At 42.4% G+C, this 20,323-nt stretch overlaps 2 protein-coding genes across 4 annotated transcripts; both read right to left on the bottom strand.

Moving 5' to 3' along the window:
• Window positions 1–858: 858 nt before the first annotated feature.
• Window positions 859–9,831, bottom strand: rab38a (RAB38a, member RAS oncogene family). Of its 3 annotated transcripts, XM_037075659.1 has the most exons (5): window positions 9,735–9,831; window positions 9,078–9,148; window positions 8,684–8,994; window positions 4,834–5,114; window positions 859–1,161 (listed from the first exon to the last, which is right to left on the bottom strand). In XM_037075659.1, the coding sequence occupies exons 3-5, from the start codon at window positions 8,883–8,885 to the stop codon at window positions 1,006–1,008; spliced, it is 639 nt and encodes a 212-aa protein (XP_036931554.1). In that variant the 5' UTR covers window positions 8,886–8,994; window positions 9,078–9,148; window positions 9,735–9,831; the 3' UTR covers window positions 859–1,005. The 3 variants fall into 3 exon arrangements, with proteins under 3 accessions (XP_036931554.1, XP_036931544.1, XP_036931533.1); XM_037075649.1 differs by having other exon boundaries at window positions 8,684–9,148; XM_037075638.1 differs by lacking the exon at window positions 9,735–9,831 and having other exon boundaries at window positions 8,684–9,253.
• Window positions 9,832–9,932: 101 nt separating this feature from the next.
• ctsc (cathepsin C) lies at window positions 9,933–18,712 on the bottom strand. The gene is made up of 8 exons (XM_037081871.1): window positions 18,114–18,712; window positions 16,982–17,127; window positions 16,070–16,224; window positions 14,634–14,789; window positions 14,397–14,515; window positions 11,988–12,119; window positions 11,273–11,505; window positions 9,933–10,986 (listed from the first exon to the last, which is right to left on the bottom strand). Exons 1-8 carry the CDS (start codon window positions 18,271–18,273, stop codon window positions 10,720–10,722), a joined length of 1,368 nt encoding a protein of 455 aa, XP_036937766.1. The 5' UTR covers window positions 18,274–18,712; the 3' UTR covers window positions 9,933–10,719.
• Between the last annotated feature and the right edge of the window lie 1,611 nt (window positions 18,713–20,323).

The raw sequence follows: 20,323 nt of genomic DNA on the forward strand, positions 1-20,323 counted from the left end.
CCTCATATAATTCCCAGCATGCCTCCATCCAACGTTAATGTGAATGGGACCAGTCAGCCAGATGAACTGAAATATATGGGTGTGCACAGCATTTCTTTAATAACAAAAAAACTTCTACTCACACCCAGGCATAAGTCAGTAAAGCTGTGGTTTATTCATATGAACATGTTGAACACTGGATACATCTTTGGTTCTATAATCTGTCTCATTATACTGGGTGTAATATGTACATGTGCGTACATATATATTATATATATATATATATATATATGTACACGCGCATGTTTATATGCACACACATATATATGTATTTATCCCACAATTAAAAATATTACAAATATTGAACAGTGAAATATAAATTTCATATAAAACCATTGACTTACGAGATATAGATGTGCTTTTTGCCCACTCATCAGCCCAGAATGACATGTGAAATACTTAAAATGGTGTCAGGGAGGAAAAGCAGAGACAAACTCAGACACAGAAGAGGAAAAAAAAGAATGGAGAGGAGACTGAACGAAAGGTGGAGAAGAAGGAAAGCAAGGACGAGAAGGGCGAAGAACGAGAGACAGCTAACGTGGTTTGTAAATAGAGATCACCTCCATGGACCCTCAGTACACATAAACTGTGATTTGCTGCGATCTTTCTGCACGCGTGTTCATTAACTGTGTCTCCATGGTAACCGAAGTGGCAGTGTCGGTGCTTGAAGTCGCCCAGAGGGTGACCTTGCCTTTGACAAGCGCACACAGCTGCATCCATCTCTCTTTCTGTCTCTGTTTCAATCCAACCATTTCTTGAGCCAGATGCCTCTCTGTCAAACCCCCCCACCCACCCCACCCTCCTCCCCCCTTTACCCGAGCCACCAGACAGGAAACGAGTTGGCACCCACACACGCTTCTTAAAAAAACAGCCAAAGTCATTCTCCTTCCACCGCCTCCTGCTCAAAGACAAACTCGACTTTGTGTCTTAACGAGATACAAAAGGACATCCAACTGTCAGGAGCTGTTACTGGGATCTGAAGCAGGACGAGCATGTCCCGCCTTTGTCCTTCTCTAACTGGGGGGTGATGGTGTCGGGGACTTCTGATTGGAGCATGTCGCTCTCACTGGCAATGATGTGTTTCACCAGGCAGTTAGCTGCTTCGTCGATGTTGATGTTTTCCTGAAATACAGAGGAGAAGGTGAACGAATGCGTGGAAGAGAGAGTGTGAAATGGTGGGGAGGGGAAGAAGAAGACGAAGAGGGATAAATTGATTAATGCAAACAACGAGCAAATGGCAGCCAAGTCGGCTGCAGTACAGCAGTAACTCTGGTGAGATACTGCCCCCTGTTGAATCCAACAGGTGGCAGGTTCAGACATATAGCACCTTTAAGATAACAAATAGTTTTGATAAATGTAATTTGACTAATAAGCTTGAATTTCCAAAATAGTTTGTTATTTCTAAGGTGTGTTTACATATAAAATATCAAAACTTAATCCCCATTTTGGACACGTTCTGTACACTCAAACAGCAACAAAAAAGACTTAAGTTGAATGAATATATTACGCAAACACTTACATCAGCAATATGATTATTTGGACAATGAATAACAGGACAGTTTTGGTGCCAGCTGGGTACCTTTGATACACTATTAACAATAGCGAACGAAAGCTCAGTCAGCAAAGCACAGTCTGACAGAAATAAATGCTGCTTGGACTAATCGATTCTCCTCATGTTTTGAATCGTTTCAAAACATATTTATTTTTGCAGCACTGCACTTCATCTTTCCTGTCATTTGTATTTCTACGAGGCCATTGTCAAAGGATATTTGAGGACATTAAGCCTTAATTGAATAGAGACAGGAACCAGAGGGATGACATGCAACAAAGGTCCAGAACCACGTGTGCCTGCACGGTGCCAGTCTTACACAACTTGCCCACGAGGCTGCCCATTTATGAGATGATTACGGCCAACATAACAGGGCTGAGAGATAATCCTGAGATCCTTGTCCTGCCTGATTCACAAAACCTATTCTGCCTGTCAAAATAAAACACAAATTAACTCCTCGACAGCACCCACACGGAGGATTTAGAGCGACTTGGACCAGAGCTGAAAGCTGAGCAGACGAGAGAAACGGTCCACTGCTGAGGTTCACATGAGGAGAGAGACGACCAGCAGCCAGCGTGGATGAGATACACACACACGCGCAATGCACTGTGCTAACATGTGAAGCCTGATGCAGCAGCAGTAGAAATACTGAATATTCATTAGATGTAGCAGCGTGCTGCTCAGTAGGACGTGACACGGTGCCGTCGACAGAGCCTTTAACTTCTCGCACACACACACAAACTCCTCCGTCTGTCACGTCGTGATCTATTATACTTACTGGGAGATGTCGAACTGAAGATTCTTCCAAAGAAACATAAAACACAAGAAACACTCGTCTCTGTCAAACTCACTTTGTTCCCTATACATGTAGAGCGTACCCGGGTTATATTACAATCACTCAGCTCAAAGGAAAACTATTCTTGATACTTTTTTTTTGTACAAATGGCTCATCAACGTGCTGTTCAGATTTATTTGTTCCAAATAAATTGGTACTTTTAATGCAAAATGGTTGAACACTTGCTGCTGAAAAACATTTCCACAGGTTTTTATGGAAACAAACACAAAAGAAAGAGCTGTATGGGCTTCAGACTCTCCCTTTGTGTTCAAGAAAAGCCTCTCACTTCCTTTCACTGGTTTACCGCCATGATTTCAACAGCTTCGATCCTCAAGTTCATCTCCGTTTATCTTCCTATTTCACTGCAACAATCAATGTTGGTCAGTACTCTTTCCAGGTACCTCCACTCCCCGTTTATTCCTCTGCTCTCTCTGTTTTTCTCTATTTAGATGAATATTTCGTTGAAGTTTCATGCAAAGGTACAAGTCAATATTTTGTCTCCCCATCACGTTTTATTAGCATGATTTGTTAGAAATAGTGTAAATGAGAACACTGTGCTCTCCATCAGCACCTGCAGCTGAAACTGGCTGCTGCCATGTACATACGTTACAAACAACAGTCATCAACATGATGATGCATCTACTGTATATCTGATATTGCCATTTTTTGATTGATTTATGCAGTCTTTTTTCCGGTAACCCTGTGACAATGCTTAATATCATGTCTATCAATGGCTGTTTCAGAAGTGTCGTTTTATCTGAGCCCCTTAAGTCCCCATGACTTTTCATTGTAAAGCGATGGCCTTGTATCCCAGACATTTCACCATTTCATGCGTCTGTATGCGTATGTGCACATCGCAGTCTATTTTCTCCCCTCGACGTCCAGCTGTGAGATTCCTGCTGCCCGTTAGCTGCTCTAATCAGGGCTTGTGTGTAGGTGGGTGAATCCTCAACTCGCATCACTGTCAGTATTCACTCACCACGTTCTTTCACCCCCATCTGCGTCAGTGAGTCTCAAATTATACTGTCCTAAATCAACATTTTCAAGAGTTTTTATAAAATGTTCATGTTTTCTTAGTGCTTCTTTTCTGTCCAATCCAGGCGCTGAAGGTTAACTTAAATGTTATACACATAAACGGACACCTTGCAAACATAAAAAAAAAAAAAGTGGCATACACTTTTGTACATCTTCAGTCATTTAGAATGCCTTTTATGATGATATAACAAATGTAAGTTTTAGATCAAATATGAATTTCAAAGTCAGACCTTCTTTTCTTTAACTGATGGCCTAAAGCAGTTTCGCTGTTATGTTCATCAATGTATTGATCAGCTGGTTATGGCTACCACATACCACTTGAAGGTTAAGTTATGCAACCATGAACCCCTGTCATTTTTGTAGCGGAGGTCATAAATGAGCTGAGCTGACGTCTGTGTAAAAAGAGGGAGCCGGCAGGGCGGCAGGATGAGAGAGAGTTGGACTTTTTTGAAGTGGAAGCTGGGAGTTCCCTACAGAGGACAAGATGAACCACTCAATGGTGGTTAATTTGTCGTTGTGTATGTATAATGTCACACAGTAAATGCTGATGCAGTTTGTTTTTACACAGTACATCTCTCCTTTGCTTCTGGAGCCGTAGCACGCCATCCAAAATGACACACTGGGGCAGCGTTATGCTTAAAAGAAAAAGCAAGCATGAAGAAGGGTTATTATTGCATCAGTGTTGCACGATCTCTGTAAAAGCTACAGAGCTACTGAAGTGCTGGTATTTTTCTCTGCTACTGGACAACATCGAGCTGGCCGTTTCCCCCTGTTTCCAGTCTTAATGCCAAGCAGAGCCATCCATCTTTTCAGACTGATATTAACAAACACATGAGAGTGGCATCCATCTTCTGGCCAGGAAAGCGAGTTAGAGAGGAAGAGTTATTTCCCTAAAAGAGTATTCCTTTAAAATCTGTGTCAGTCAGTTAAACACAGTGGATTTATATCATCTCTCAACATTCTCGGACATCCTGTCTGGATGATCGAGCACCTGATCCAAGCGCAGCTGACCTGAAATTTTCCACCGGAACACTTTCTGACTGAGGTTTCATTCATATGCTAATACTGAGCAGACTGAGAGTCTGGGACAACTCAGCACTTTTAAAGGATTTCTACACTTCCTGAATGCCTCCACGGTGGCCTCTCCACAGGGTGATCAGGTGCTGGGTCTGACACAGTCGAGCTGATCGGGCGTCAGCTGCTGCTCAAGGACATTTGAACTGAAGGACACACCTGCAGACACCTCAGAGCTCCTGTTGAAGGCTACTCTTTGTATTCACGGCAACGTCCTCCTAGCTGTGATACAACTATGTATTTGTGTGTGTGTGTGTGTGCGTGCGTGCATGCGTGCGTGTGTGTGTCTCATCTTTCTCACCTTAGCAGACGTCTCATACCATCCCACGAAGCCGTTTTCCTGGCAGAACTGCTCCATCTTTATTCCATTATTGGTCAGTACGTCACGGCCCTGGTCACATTTATTGGCCAAAAGCACAGTGGCTACATGTTTCCCATTGGCAAGTGTCAGTTTGGAATCCAAGTCCTCCTTCCATTTGGTGACGGCCTCAAAGGAGGCGGGCCTTGTGACATCGAACACGATGAACGCGCCCATGGCCTCGCGGTAGTACACCCGGGTCATGTTGCCGAACCTCTCCTGACCTGGAGGACAGATAGGAACAAGGACACAGATGTATACACGCAGAAAAAAAATATATGATTTAGTCTCACTGGTGCACAAACTCATCTCAAGAGAAATTCATCTTTCCATTTTGTACCCCTTGCTGGCAGCGAAAAAGCTGCGAGTGATGCGGTCTCACTTCAGCAGCAAACACATGGAGTCTGAGTCATCCAATGTAGTCATTTCATCACACTCGTGTCTCAGATGTGCAACCATGCAAGCATTCCCAACATACCTCTGCACCCACTCTCTCAAACACACACATACACTTGATACACGCACGCCATTACATGCATGATTTTACTGTTAAAAGATGCAGACACGAATAGAAGCAGGATGGAGGGAGGGGAGAGGTGTCTCTGCTGTGAAGCCTGCCTGTGAAGTTGCCTGTAAAAAATTCCTGGGGGTGAAATTAATTCGGTAAGCCCAGTTGGAATGTTGTATCCACGCTGATTTTCCCATCCATAACTTCTGGTAGAGCCCCATCAGTAGCAGCCTGTCAATCAGCTTGTAGAAAAGTCATTTTCGCACTGTGGGCTAACCAAATAAACTACACTGGTCCATCAAAAAAAAGCAGAGGATAGGAGGTAAGGTGTTGAGGCCCAGAGGAACATTTTCTGTCCTCCTGCACAGGTGCATCAGAGCGCAGGGTCAGCTGCAGAACAGCTGGGGGGACGGCTGGTTCAAGGACATACAGTATCAGAGGGGCAGAAGTATTGTAGGACAGTATTAGTGTACACAACTTCACAACTTCCTGTGTGAGCAGACACCAGGCTTTTCTAGGAGATCATACAACTTTCACACCGATATTTGGGTGCATATGCAGGTTTTTTTCAATGCAGGCAAACCTGCTCACAACTGGCAGCTAACTCCTTTCTCATTGCCAGTCGATGAGTGTGCCTTTCTGTGTTTTTTCACCGTGTGTCCTGTTTGGAATCACAAACGTGCCTGAAAACAGGAAACAGTAAAGCAGCGTATGATACACGTCATCAGACTACATCCTGAAGACATTAAACAGAAGTTGCAGGGGAGTGAGACATCTCGCTTCTTTCTGATCTCTGATGAGCTGCACAGGCTCAGTACTGATCAGGGGACTGACCAGGCTCAGACCATATGGACGCCACAAACAACCATTACTTTTTCAAAATGATCTTTAACTTCAGTCTCTCTTTCAATCTCAGGGCCGACTGAATGATGCTCAGGCACTGCCTGGTGGAGATGAAAGACAAAATATTAACAAGCCAACAGACTGACAGGACAGAGCTCCTTTAAGGTTGGTGGAAGATGTCGATATAGAACGAAGATAACTGATCAAAAAATAAGTTATTTTGGGGCATTTATGGCAAGGAGTAGCAATTGATATGGATGAGGATTACAAATAATTCAGCAGTGATAAAGTCAAGTAGATTCCACATCTGGAGTTAGTCAGTCTCAAACCTGGTCTGCAGCCACAGACTTCAACATCTATGCGTGAGGAGTTGAAAAACAACTCAAATAAGCCCTGAAACCAACTCGTATCTTCTTCCTGATTTGCCTGTGCAGCTAGCCCTGTCAGCCTGTCAGCCCAGGCTGTAGAAAAATGGCATCCAAGAATAGAACAGCTGAAGTTATTACTCGTCTTGGGAAATGCACAGAAACAACAAGTGATTTATCACGTCAGTGGCATGAGAAAAACTCCATTATCAAATCCCCAAACTAACCCGCAGCAGGGCTGGAAGACATTTTCTGGTTGTGACTTATATAAACTGGATGCTAACGTAACTGCTTTAATCATCTTCAAGTGTCCTTTCCACAAGCCACAGATTTCAAGGGACGCTGAACCGAGAGATTTCCCACCTAAAGGCTCGCAGGGAGCACATACAGCATGGACCTGTAGCATGTTTCTCTGAGGGAGACGCTCATTCTCAGCCCACAATAAAAGCCTTCTGTACACAAGAAGCTCGGGCCTCAAATCTCACTCACATGAGTTTGAGACACATGACTGCTTGCGCCTACTGGAGAGGACGCACGGGAGGGGAGAGAGCAGCGGGTCAGAGGATTCTTCTGGTAAACCTCAGCCGACACTCATGTGAGATGAGACTGCTGTAGCCTTCAGGTCTGTTATCTTACCCAAGAGCCGCTCAGTCACAAGCCTTTATTATGTCTCAGTTCTGTGTTTCGCCGAAGACAACCAGGGACACGTGTTTTCATCTTATAATCAAGACTGTTCCGCCCTCTTAAATACGAATAGAACAAAACACAAATGCTTAAAAATAAAAGCTGCCACACAGAATAGACGACTGACCACTAAGTTGTCTGTTCAACCATTTCAGGGCTCGACAGTCCAGCTGATAGTCAGGGCGGTTCGTACTGATGGCTGTAAAGTGATAATGATGGCTGACTGTTGCCATGGTGCTCCCTGGCGTCGTGATGCTGTTACATAAAGTCAAGTGATGCTCAAGATGATAAAGAAAGGCTTACGTCTCAATGTAAACACGGATTTGTCTTTTAAAAATGATAAAAGACAGCTGAGTGCCCCCCCTGCACTGCACCGAACAGCTTCTGTTTATGAAAGGTTAAAGGTCACGGTCATGGACTCGATTTCACATGTATAATAGGAGTCATGTGCGCTCTTGTCACCTGGCAAGGGAACTTCACTCGTGACTTTTCCGGCTTTGTGTGCGTGAATGTAAATAAAGAGAAATGCGTAATTGTTGAAATGCGTTGCCAAGTGATTTGAAGTGAGCGATTGCCGCAGGTCAGTTGGTGCCCATGAGGAACATTAACCCTGGATAACCCAAAATCATCCTTCTGTGAGCATGTTTTAATAGGGTCTAATGCTCAAAATCTGTCTTTTTCATCTCTAACATCTTTCTGAATGACAGATGTTGGAGAAAAGCGGCTAAATAAGCTCTGGCTTTATACAACTTGTTGCCTCTCCTGAAGGGAAAAAAGAGTCTTTAGTTTCCATTTGAGTAGCTGACAGGATAACTGTTTTCATTTAGCATTCAGATTTGTCTCTGACCTAAAACAACATGCATTAAGGATGACTGAAAATTGACTTCATAATGACCGGCTCATTGTGTGAAGCACATTCACTCATGAGTCATTACAAACACAATTTCCTCCAGGACCACAGCTTTCCATTACCATTAATGAAATGTACAGATGTTGCCTTGAGCTAATGCAATTTAACAGATTATTTATAATAGACTGGGACAGTTTACTTAATTGTTTCATAAAGATTTTTTCCATTTTATTTTATTTTTTTTGGCTTGATCTTTGAAAAACAAAAAAACAAAATAATGATTATCTAACGACTTTTTTTTTTTTTTTTTTAAGGCTGAATTAATATGCATCTATTTTTGACCAATCACACTGATTACTTCTTACCTTCAGTTAACAAATCTTTTTTTTATTCCTCTAAGTTTACAAACTCGGCTGTGGCTCATGTAAAAAAAAAAAAAAAAGAAGAAAAAAAAAACATGAGTAAACTTTGAGTCAAAGTCACAGACACCGCCCTGTGTGGGGACTCATCTCGTGTGCGCTGTGCGTAAAAGTTGGACTGTACCTGCGATGTCCCACAGCTGCAGACGCACCGTCTCCTGGTCCCAGTTGAGGACTTTAAGTGCGAAGTCCACCCCGATGGTGGCGCGGTAGTTGGGGCTGAAGTTGTGGTGGACGTAGCGCTTGATGATGCTGGTCTTGCCGACCCCGAGGTCCCCTATCACAAGGATCTTATAGAGATGCTCCTTCTGGTGGTTGTTCTGCATGGCGACCGAGGAGGGCGAGAGCTGAGCATGAATCCACCGTAATGGAGAGGACCGGGGGCATGAAAGGGGAGAAGCACAAGGACAGCGCAGCGGAGAGGGCTGAGGAGAGCTGGGAATGAGAGAAGGGGAGGTGAGGTACGCCCTGGCCCACTCAGGGAAGTGGAGCGGACACGTCCGGACCTTGTGACTCACTCAGGGGAGCTGCCTGCCTGGGAGTGCCACCGTGAAGCGCTCCAGAGCTCCAAGATGGAAGAGAACAATCACTGTTTTGATGAGACAGCAGGGGAAGAAGAAAAATTGCTAACAGTTTAAACAAAAACATCTTTAATAAATGTTATACTCATTCAAATTTAGCAGTTATGTCAATGTTAAGAAACGATGATATTATTTAAAGGTGGAAATGTTGTTTATACTTGACAAATGCTTAATAAACACTGAAGTTAATGTCGTTCATCTTTAAACATTATTTGGGAAGCCTTTATGAAGTGAAATCAAATAGTTAATCAATGGTTTATAAAACACTGTATTGTTTATTAACAGTTAACTATTAACGACCCCTCAGGAGTTTATATGTTTCATTTGGTGCCATTTATGTATTTAAAATATATTTTTTTTTGGGCTTTGTGTGGCTTTATTGATAGGATAGCTTCAGAGGTGATAGGAGGCGGGATGAGAGAGGCAGCGTGACACGCAGCAAAGGACCCCAGGCTGGGGCTCAGTACTCGGGCTACTGCAGTGAATCAAGAATAAATATTTTTGTAATAGTTTGCCAACGGAGACAAGAAATGCATAACTGTAGCTGTATAAAGCTGCATACACAGTGTAATATAAACTTTAAGATTCACCTACTTAAATTTGAGTGAAGTGATTTTGAAGTTTGGGCATCCCTCATCACCGTGTACAGTCGTCCTTTAGTCAGGCATACTGTTGTGACAATCTGTGTTTGAGAGAAAACTGTTCCAACCAAAAGATAAAAAAAATAAATGAAGTGCTCAGAAAGATTGTGTAAGAAGATGGAAAACCATTTTAAACCAAACAAGACTCACATCAATTCTGAAACACTTTTATTCTGTTCAAATCAAAAACAGTGCAAATCTCACAAAACAATGGTTACACTTGCTTACACTGAATGGGAGGCAGGATACAAAAGGCACAATTACTTAGATCCCTTTATGAATTGATTTTAGAAATCTCTTAAAAAAAAAAAAAAGAAAATGCTCCACAGGGAAACATGGCAGTCGTGGCTAAGATCTGATGTGAGGACACAAGATAACACCATTCTCCCTGAGACAAAGAATCAAGGTGACTTGATAGAGCAAACACTGACTCCTCAGTTCCCTTTGAAATGTTACAATTAGAAGTTACTAACCATGATTTGTCACAGTGTGCACCAATCCATTTTGATCCAGAGTTTGTGTTGGCAGTTACAGCTTCAAGAAAATCATTGCAGGCAGCTAACTGTTGAAACTGTAAAATCAGGACACATTTAAAACACTTAAACAACATGCTGGGCCAACAGACGTTTTCTTGTCCCTTTATGCTTTGAACTAATGAGCCTCATTTTATTACATCTCCAGTGTTGGGTGATATAAAACTCTCAGCTGGGTGTCACCTCACGTTACAAGTTACTCCCATCAGCCAGGTCTTTCCTGGAGAATCTAAATATTCAGTTTAATGGTTATGTGTGTGATTATGGAGGAAGAAGACAGATGCTACCCATGTGAAGAATGGCAGGTTTTGGCTTGAAAACAGCTAAGCTACATCGTGAAATGAATCCAAGTTGCACTCATCATCAAGACAGCCATTCGTCCTGTCGGCCCTGTGCTCACGGCCCCTACAGTTTGGGGATGGGCTTGGCTGCGACTGCGATGCTCTCGATGGAACACTCGTCGCTTCCCCGGCGGATTCGGAAGTAGCCGTCCTCGCCCCAGGTGGTGCCCCAGCTGTTCTTCACAATCCAGTACTTCTGTCCGGTCATGTGGCAGCGGCCGTAGCCCACCAAGAGCACAGCGTGGTTGGTCACCTCGAAGGGATTATAGTTGTATGCCAGGCCTGTGTGGTGATAGATGCCCTCCTTGTAGTGCATGAAGTCAGGGTAGACCTGTTGAAAGAAAGGGAACTTTTACATTATTTTTCATTACCTTGTGTCAAATTCAAGTTATACACATGAAGGAGAAAGGGTTGCCGAGTTGTAAAGGAAGTACAGAGAAGCTTTCGTAAAGGAAATAAAGGTGAAATATATGATTCAAATTAATGGCATATTGGGGTTTTGTCTTTCAAATGATGAGAACACAGGTTAAACTCTACATAAACTCTAAATCACACTGACGGAGCAAATACTCCAAATGCAAAGTGAGCACATACTGTACATATAGGACTAGCTGTACCTCAAAGGCCACTCCCATGGGTCCATTCTTGACAAGTTCCAACATCATGGCCATCTCACTGCAGCCGCCATAAAACCCACCGATGTAGTAGTACTCCGCTGTGTAAACGCGTCTGCAGTTTTGGGGAACGCCACAAGGAGAATCCTTTCCAATGTATGGGAAGCATGACTCTTCCACCAAGCCGAAATCCTGCGCATACTTCCCGATCAGGTAAGGGAACCCACCATCACAACCTTAAAGGGGAGAGAGTTAAATCTGTTAAAGTTAAATCTGGTTTGTTCAACAGGTCTACAAGCTATGATTACCAAGTATGTTTTTTTTTTTGGTAAGGTTGTCATGACTTTAACAAAGGGTGAAATCTCTTATGTGATCAAAGAAAGAATATGAATGAGGCTTAGTGAATACTAATCAGGGCAGTTATGAAACGCTGCACTTTCTAAAAAGCAGTTAGGTTCAAAGTTATAAAAAAAAAAATTTAAAAAAACCTTCAGCACCACTTGTTCTGATTAGAGAGTAAGGCAGCCTGGAGTTTTCCCACATACAGCAGTAAAACAATCATCCATGATTATGAATATTCTACAGAGTACATCATGTACATCTTTAAACTTCTACCTGAATAATATCAGCAATAATATGCACCAGCTATTTTAATGTAAAATGAAGTGGTGCGGCTGGAAAAAAAAAGACAGATTTTATTTTAGATTTGTGTGTTCACCTTGAGAATATTCAGAGCAGGAGACCACTTGTTGCGGGCTGAGGATGGGAGTGTCACTGTTGTTGCTGAGGATCCGAAGACGAGCCTCCAGCATTCCCATGGTGGCAAAGGAGTAGCAGCTGCCACATGAAGCTGAAACAAAGCGTTAGAGTTGTACACATGAGTTATTACCTCAAGTGATAAGAAAAAAATATCTGTAGATATCCTACAGATACGAACAGAAATGGAATGCCAAAGTACACATTATATATAGTAATTCTGATTTCTACATTTTCGTATTCTTTAGTTTTTGTTGTCATTTTTTGTTGCTTTTTCCCAAATTATTTTTCATTATCTTATTTTTGTTATTGTTTGTTTTTTCCTTTATAACTGTGGCAGTCCACTGTAAAAGCCTGTGGTTTCGTGATCTCTCCCCACACATCTGTTATTATTTCATTATCTGGATTCTATCGCCGTTTTATGTGTCTGCAAATAACAAGTATACATTTAATTTAATTTCAAGTTCAGTTTGTTAACCGTTAGAACTCACTCTGGTCATTTCTGAGGTTATAATAACTGTTGCTGTTGTACTAGATAACAAACAGGTTCTTCGAATATTTTGTGGCAAAAATGGAGACAAAGCAACAGAGACAACTTTTATTTTAACATGATGTAGCAAGACCACCAATAATGACCCAAACAGGTACACCTGCACAACTTGGTACAACATCCCTGACATTAAATCCTAATTACCTTAGACATTTATAAAGCCAGCCAGTTCAGACGTTTCTGTAATGTTCCTGACTCAGTATAATCATCCGCACGAGTTGTAATGCATAATAATGGAGCAAAGCACAGAGACAGATACACTGATTAAAGCCACTGGTTGCCCTCCATAGTAAGAGACTCCAGCTTCTTAATAAAAAGCTCCGCAGAAACAAATTAGGTCAGAGAGTGGAGGCTGCAGGGATCTGTCGGGTGGTTTAATTGCAGTAATGACTCAAGTCTGGGTGACTCTGAGAACAGTTTTTATTTGGGTATAAGACCTTAAGTCTCCTAATACTAATAAGATGCAACAACCATTCATTCAACTTTAAGACCTATGCTACTGGGAAAGTTTGCTGTCCTGATTTTTTCTAATGATGGAAACAGTTACAGTCTGTCATGTCACCCACAGGAATCTCTTGCAGGACTTAAGATGAAGCTTTAAGTTGTTACAATGCCAGTTACTGCGTCTTCCCTTCACACCTGGCTGCATGTTATGCAACGTACCAGCAATGTTCCTCCACAAGACGAGCTGGAGCAAATTATCCTCAATCCTACCAATTTTTGTGAACTGAAATGGACCCTGCAAGTGTCCACCTGACTAGTAAAACTGAAGCAACATAAGCTTCACAGCACTGCACAGTGGCTTAGAGGGCTTCTATTGAGCCACTCCAGCCCTCTTACAGATCCTTAAACCAAGTCCTACAGAGGCCCTCTCACACACTCAAAATACTCAGCACGCATAATCTCTCCACTCACACACTAGGCTGTGCAGAAACACAGGAGGAGAGCAGAGAGCAGACTCAGGCCTGCCAAGAGGTAGGCAAAGTCACTGGTGAGCCGCTGTCTGCTCTTACAGGCTGGCCACACAGGCTACAAGAGGTGCACACGTGCATGGCATAATGTGTTACTTTTTTTATTTCGACTTCCAAGTTAACAGGTGAGAACAGCCATACTGGCGGCGTGAGTCGCTGTTCATGCATGCATGTCGAGAGTGGCTGAAGAGAGAGATTCAGAGTCTCACCTATTTTTACCGCGACGTCTGCAAAAATAGACGTGAAAATGACCTGTAGACAGTCATGTGGATGTCTTACCACTGTCTGAGTGTGTAAAATATGTGACAGCCATGAACAGAGTACACACACACACACACACACACACACACACACACACAACAGGTAAAGGGCAGTGTGTGTTACTGTGTACTCCATTTTTCTTTCCCTCTCTTCTTCCCCCCCCCGCTTTCTCACTCTTTCAAGGGGGATAAATGAAAATCATGTCATCATATTTATTGACAATTCTCAATGGTATACTCCATGTAAACTGACAGGACAGGCAGGAGATGGGCTGCAGCAGCAACACTTTCTATGGACACATACAAGTGAGCAGCGGCAGCTAAGCAACACAAGCAGCCAATGTGTCCAGCCTGATACCGAGAGCTGCTCGAGTGTTAAGGTACGGCTCCGTCTGCCTCTGATCTGGTTTTCTGTTTTGTTTATTTTTTTGCGTCCTTATAGCAAAATGTGCGACATCAGGTGTGCAAAGGTGGATTACAGTTATCTCTCAATCTGTTTAGAGCTGACTTTTTCCTGTGTTAACTCACTAACTTTGCATTTGAACAGTCCAAATAAAAAAGGTTTCTGCAGAACAACGACTGAATGTCACCTTGGTTCCGCACTGGGCTGACAAAGTTAACTCCGTTAACATTTCTCCAATCCCAGCGCTCAGGTAGAGCTGCTGCCATCTTGGCTACCTCGGCTGTCACAGGCATGGGGCGAACACGCCTAAGGAAAAAGAAAAACAAACAATCATTTTAATCACAAGGGCATCAGCTGTCAGACATTTGGCGCAAAAGCTTGCCACACTTACATTCCATTAAAAGTAATGCAGGTAAATACTCACCTGGGGATACGGGAGGCGGGCCCTCCTGCTCGGTTGATCAGCTCCTGCAAAGTGTACATCTCATGCTCTTTGTAGGCCACAGCCTTCCAGGATCTCTGGACTGAGTTGATGGAGTCGATGAAGTCCATGTTGTGTTTGTACGGCTCCTGGAGCAACCTGGAGGGCCAGATGTGATGTTATTTGAGTGTGAGAGTGTGTGTGTCTGCCCCAGAACCAGAAGAAGGGAGCGTAGAACAATCCCAACACAATACAAGTCGTTTACACAGCGTCCACAACAGCATCAAGTGCAGGACAGATCCTCCTGCAGTTAGTCAAAGTTCAGCCAAGGGAAGAACAGCAACTCTAATGTTACCCTTTCAAACCAACTCATTTTGAAACAAAAGTGTAAATCATTACCATGGGCGCAAGGTTTCACATTTAATAGTGGGCGACAGATTAAGTATAAACATTTCAGCAACAATTGTGAGCTTTGCGTAAGTGAGGAAATAAGACATGACACATTCTGAAGTGTGAAGACGCTTGCTCTGATTTGGCAGACTTCAAGAGAAATACCAGTATTGCCATGCACTCCCCTACTGCTTGCAAGTTGTGAGGAAAAGGTCTCTTTATTTAAAGGAGGACGTTGAGCATTCATGTGTACCAAATGTTGCCTAGCTGGATACTTTAAATTTCTAGCATGAGTTGGCCAGTTTTTCCAACTCACTGACCCCAGCTTTAAAATACCTACCTCAAATTCAACTGATCCATCTTTGAATACTCTGAATAAAAGTTGTGCATTCTTTTCATTACGCAAAACTTGTTGAATCGATGCTTGAGAGCAGGCTGGGGGAAAGACAAATAGGTACATTCTGACTGAAAGCACATAGCCTTTATACTTTATGATGTAATAGTACTTAAGATGGTAATGTGCTAAAAACGCAATCACACAGTGGATACCAGCAATTAAATCACTGAATCAATTTACTAGATCACAAAAAAAAAATAACTGTTGCTCAAATATATTTTCATGGTTCAAAATACGAAGACATGTATCTACTGAACACTTTTGACCAACTTAAAAAACACTGGCAAAAATCCAACTGGTACAAAAGAGTCCAGGAAGCAGCTTTGCGTTGCCAGAAACTGATTCATGAAGTTGACCCAAATATTCATTTCTCAGTCAGGTATTTTTGTATCAACCTGTTCAGCAACATTTCAGCGTTCACATTCAGATTCCAGGCCCATTTCCAAGGCTTACCGAGGGTGAGTAACTCAGTTCACTTTAGATAGGGAACAAGGAGATTAAAGCAGCGAGCTCAATAGTACACTGAAAGCGAGGATCATCAACACTGCACTGTGCTGAGAATCTGACTACAAACAGAAGTCTTGTGTTTGTTAGCTTGTGTTTCTTCACTTGGAGATATCCACTGAGATGTACAAACATATTATTTACGTACTTGCTGCTGAAGAGTGGTTTGAAATCTGTTCGAGGTGGCACTGGTGTCACCCTCTTCCCCACGAAACAGGCCCAGTTGTTTCCCAGGACATCATGGACCCAGCCTGGCAGGGTCTGGTCGCAGTAGCTGGTCACCTTTGGGCCATCCTGACTGTACTGCGAGTGTAGTGAGAGATTCAATTCAGGGCTTGTCATTCAATATCCTACCCATGTAATTCTATACAAAACGCACATACTTAAATTAACATCTGAATTTTCACAGTACATTATTGGTTTAAGAAGGAAACACTGACGGAATTATGGTTTCATTTTGTTTTAAAATCACCCATTCTGCTCATATCACAACATTAATATAAACCAAGTCCAGATAATGAGGAAGTTTAAGTAGACATAGATAGACCATGACTTTGGTTTGCAGACAGAAGGACTCCGACACTTCGTCAGACTCAGTGTCATGTGAGTGTCAAAGAATAGCACATGACTGAAAGATAAACTCTGAATATAGCTGCTTTAAATAGAGCAGATTTCCATCTTATTTCAGCCCCGCTTTGGTGTACAGAAGATATGCTTTTTTTTTCCAGATACTGCCTTGTCAGATGAAGGGAGAGGAAACTGAGAGATGGTGAAACTAAACGTTTAATGTCAGGGAGCCACAGTGTAACTTCCTTGCCACATTTCACATTTCCAACGAACTTTTTTTGCTTCAAGTGACGACATAAAGTTTGTTATCTGGACGAAGTCAATGAAGATTTACAGCACATAACACAAGCTCAGTTATATTACAAGAATGTGATATCATGTAGCCTTCAGCAAGCATTTTTAGTAGAGTGTAGTGAAAACCTGACAAGCCAGGAAATTATAGGGTTTTAAAAAATGAAAAGATCACTCAGACAAATTAATTCTGTCTTTTTACCTTGAAGAAGCCGAACCATTTGTATCCATTAATGACCACTTCGAAACCCTGGTTGTAGATGAGGGTGAAGAAGCCGGTGTTCCCCAGCTCATCTGTGGCTACAGACAGTTTCTCCAGGGTCACAGTCACTGTGGTCTCACCTGTAGCTGAAGAGGAACACCACGACATGAGATTAGTGTGCAGCTAATGATCATTTAGCAGATAAATTGTGTTAAAATGCAAATCCCACAGCCCAAAGTAATGTCTCAAGTCACTTTTGAGACAAACCCTTACAGTTAAATAGGTGCACAATGTACGAATGACATCTTGTCTAACTCTTACTCAAATCAAATTGGGGGCTGCATGTCACCAAAACAACCACTAACTGATGCTAACTGTCATTAGCTTGTTAGCGCACTTAGCTGTGCATCTCGCAGCAGTGGACTAAAGGGGTTTGCAACTCTTGCACAGGAGCTTCGGACTTGTACAGGCCAGGGCTAGCTGTTTAGCATGCTAACTTCAGTAGTTATCTCTGCAGTGCAAAACATAGAGGTCGCAATATCAAAACGTTTTTTTGATGCATTCAACTAAAAACTCTTACACATTGCACCTGCAATCAATTAACTGACTAATCATTGCAGCTCTACATACAAAGTCTTTCCCTGCAGGGCCTGATTCAGCCAGAGTCATCTTTTAGATTAATATCCATTAATTTGCTCTCAATGACTAAGATTAACCCAATGCTCCTAAATAATGAGAATGATACTATAATATAGTGTTGATATCATGTAGGTGTTGAGAGCCACTGCAGGCCGATTTCTCATTCCTTGTGTGCTCAAACATAATTAAGACACATAGTGAACAGCACTAAAAAAAAAAATAAAAAAATAACACAGCACTGTGTTAGAAATACAAGAAAGAAATTAAAAGATTAAAAATATCTATTCAAGGCTTCTCATTCAAATCAGCGTAAGGCCACAAAATGAGGAAGTCTTGAGTGAATCTCCTGCTCTTAGTCTATGTCGGGAAACCAACAATGTACAGGCCCAAACATGTCACATGATTTCCAAATTATGAAACCGCTAGTGTCATCATATCTGAGCAGTCCCATGATGTGTGGGTAGTTTGTGTTTGGGGTTTTTTTTATTCTTACCTTCGGCGGAGCAGTTGACGGTCTTGTCGTGTCCTCCTTTGGACACCTGGAAGACCCATGTCCCCAGCAGGTCCTCATAGGTGCAGTTGGCCGGTGTGTCACCCCGGGACCCCTCAACCCACAGCAGGAACACACACACCAGCACACCGCTCAGCCTCATCTTCACACACAGCTAGCTCACCTGCCCCCCCACACACACACGCAAAAATGGACCTTAAGAACTACGCAGCCAGCTCTGCGTCTTCTGAGAAAAGCCTGAAAGTTTGACCCTGCGTGTGTCTGGAGCACCTGTCTCACCCTGTGACTTCTCCACTTCCCTCTTGTCCTCTATCTGCTATTTATGCAAACTGAAACTTTTCTACAAAGAGCAGCGTTTCGATGTCCACGGTGAAGATAGTTCACTGAAGCCCAACAGCACATGCGCACAACGATAGTCGTCTAGCTAATGTTGTAGGCGGTTAAAGCGTCCCGACGTGAGCCCATTTTCAGATGTTAGAGCAAATTAAAGAGTAATCCTACAATACTAATTTACGCATATTAGTTGAATAACATGTGTATGAGCTGTGCGTGGCTAATTGCGACTTTTGAACTGTTCCTCTTCGTCTCTGTCTACTTTGTTTTACGCTAACAAGGAACCGGACACTAGTATTTATCTCGCCCTCGACTGTCCTTTGTTTGTTAGTGGCTGTTTGGTTTCGGTTTCCTTGTCATGTGACCCGCCAGCTGTGGACATGCGCAGTAGACTTGAGAGAAGAGCAGAGTGCAGTCGGAGCAAAATGAGAATTAGAAAAGTTTCGGCTTTTGCAACCTGTATTAAAGGAGCACTGTGTAGTTTAGGAGAAAAAATTAAAGTGCAGACATTTAATATCCACAGCATTAATGAGGTGATTATACAAACTCAGAAATGTATCTATTTGTTTTCCATGACAAGATTAACAAGCTGTTCTCAGAGGAAAATAAGGTGAAGAACACAGTTTGAAGCCAGAAAAGCGGCAGCGGCAAGTCATATCAGTAGAACAGTATGAAATTGTAGTGTCTTTTAAGTGTAACCCAGTTTGTTTAATCAGTTCATTTAATCATGAAAACTAAAACTACATAGTTCAACTTTAATCTTGATGACTGAAAACTGAGATCTATTGCCATTTTTATAGCAGCACATTTTGTTTGTACATGATTTGCCCCTGCTTTTGGTGTTCCTCTCAGGAAAAAAACGTTTCATATTGTCCTCTCCAAAGTTGATTTTTAATTTCTACCCCCTGAGAACACAGGTTGTATATTTGCAGTTTCAGTCATAAACTGTAGATTAGTTTTCACAGCACATATTTTGTCAAAACAGAAAAAGCACAGCCAGGTGTAAATAAGAAAGAACTAATTATGACTGCATTCAGTTTAGGTGCCTCAATTTATGTAGTGCATTCACTACAAGGCACAACTGTATGATGATCAAACAGGTTTTAAAGAAATCAGATTTCAACAATTTTAACCATTCATATTATTTCATTACCACATAACCCCCCCTTGTTACTGCACACGGCCACGGTATGGTTTGCGATATCTAATCACAGTTTGGTTAAAAAGAATAGCACCAGTAATTTGGTCATGTAACACAGCTGAGACATCAACATGGTCACTGATGCCTTGTGTGATGAGCCAGAGAGGCTAAAGTGATGTCACATCAGGAGCTGGCAGTGATTAGAGCTGCAGCAAATTGCCCTGCACATAGAGAGGCTCTCAGAGGTGATCTGAGGTTGAGGTGCCTTTCAGTGTATTGAGCCCCAAAAATTACCTTCCCTATTAGTTAATGTAAATATGACAATAAGATCTTCTTGATCTCTTTTCCTTCCTTTGAGTCTAACGATTAGGCTTTAGTTGCCACTTTGTAATCTTGTTGATAATGGTTCGGCAATCTAATAATCCCTGTGGTCGAATTCTTTTTGTCCCCGGAGGGAGGTCAGAGAGTTAACTTGCCTGTTTGCTCGTGTATTGGTGTGTGTGTGCATCACTGTAGCCTGATAGGTCTGTAGTTAAAGGGGTTAAAGAGCTTATTTTAGCCAGCGGGCACTTAAGGGAAGTGCTGGAGGCTTTGATCACCATAGTAACTATGGCATAGACTGACTCATCTCCTTGACAGACCATAATAAGCACTCATCTGAAGAAGGGACTGAAGAGGTATTAGTCACGCAGTCTCATTAGTGCCATTACAAAATGTT

This window comes from Acanthopagrus latus, chromosome 2 (assembly GCF_904848185.1).
Source record: "Acanthopagrus latus isolate v.2019 chromosome 2, fAcaLat1.1, whole genome shotgun sequence".
NCBI lineage: Eukaryota > Metazoa > Chordata > Actinopteri > Spariformes > Sparidae > Acanthopagrus > Acanthopagrus latus.

What these genes read in the sequence shown, in the direction of transcription:
- rab38a (XM_037075659.1), bottom strand. Translation starts at nt 8,885, where the DNA reads ATGCAGAACAACCACCAGAAGGAGCATCTCTATAAGATCCTTGTGATA. An exon ending in GCAGCTGTGGGACATCGCAG is followed by an intron (nt 5,115 to 8,683) that starts GTACAGTCCAAC and finishes TCTGTCCTCCAG; the next exon opens with GTCAGGAGAGGTTCGGCAAC. An exon ending in GGTATGAGACGTCTGCTAAG is followed by an intron (nt 1,162 to 4,833) that starts GTGAGAAAGATG and finishes TCTGTATTTCAG; the next exon opens with GAAAACATCAACATCGACGA.
- ctsc (XM_037081871.1), bottom strand. Translation starts at nt 18,273, where the DNA reads ATGAGGCTGAGCGGTGTGCTGGTGTGTGTGTTCCTGCTGTGGGTTGAG. An exon ending in AATGGTTCGGCTTCTTCAAG is followed by an intron (nt 16,225 to 16,981) that starts GTAAAAAGACAG and finishes CTACACTCGCAG; the next exon opens with TACAGTCAGGATGGCCCAAA. An exon ending in CCATGGGAGTGGCCTTTGAG is followed by an intron (nt 10,987 to 11,272) that starts GTACAGCTAGTC and finishes TTCTTTCAACAG; the next exon opens with GTCTACCCTGACTTCATGCA.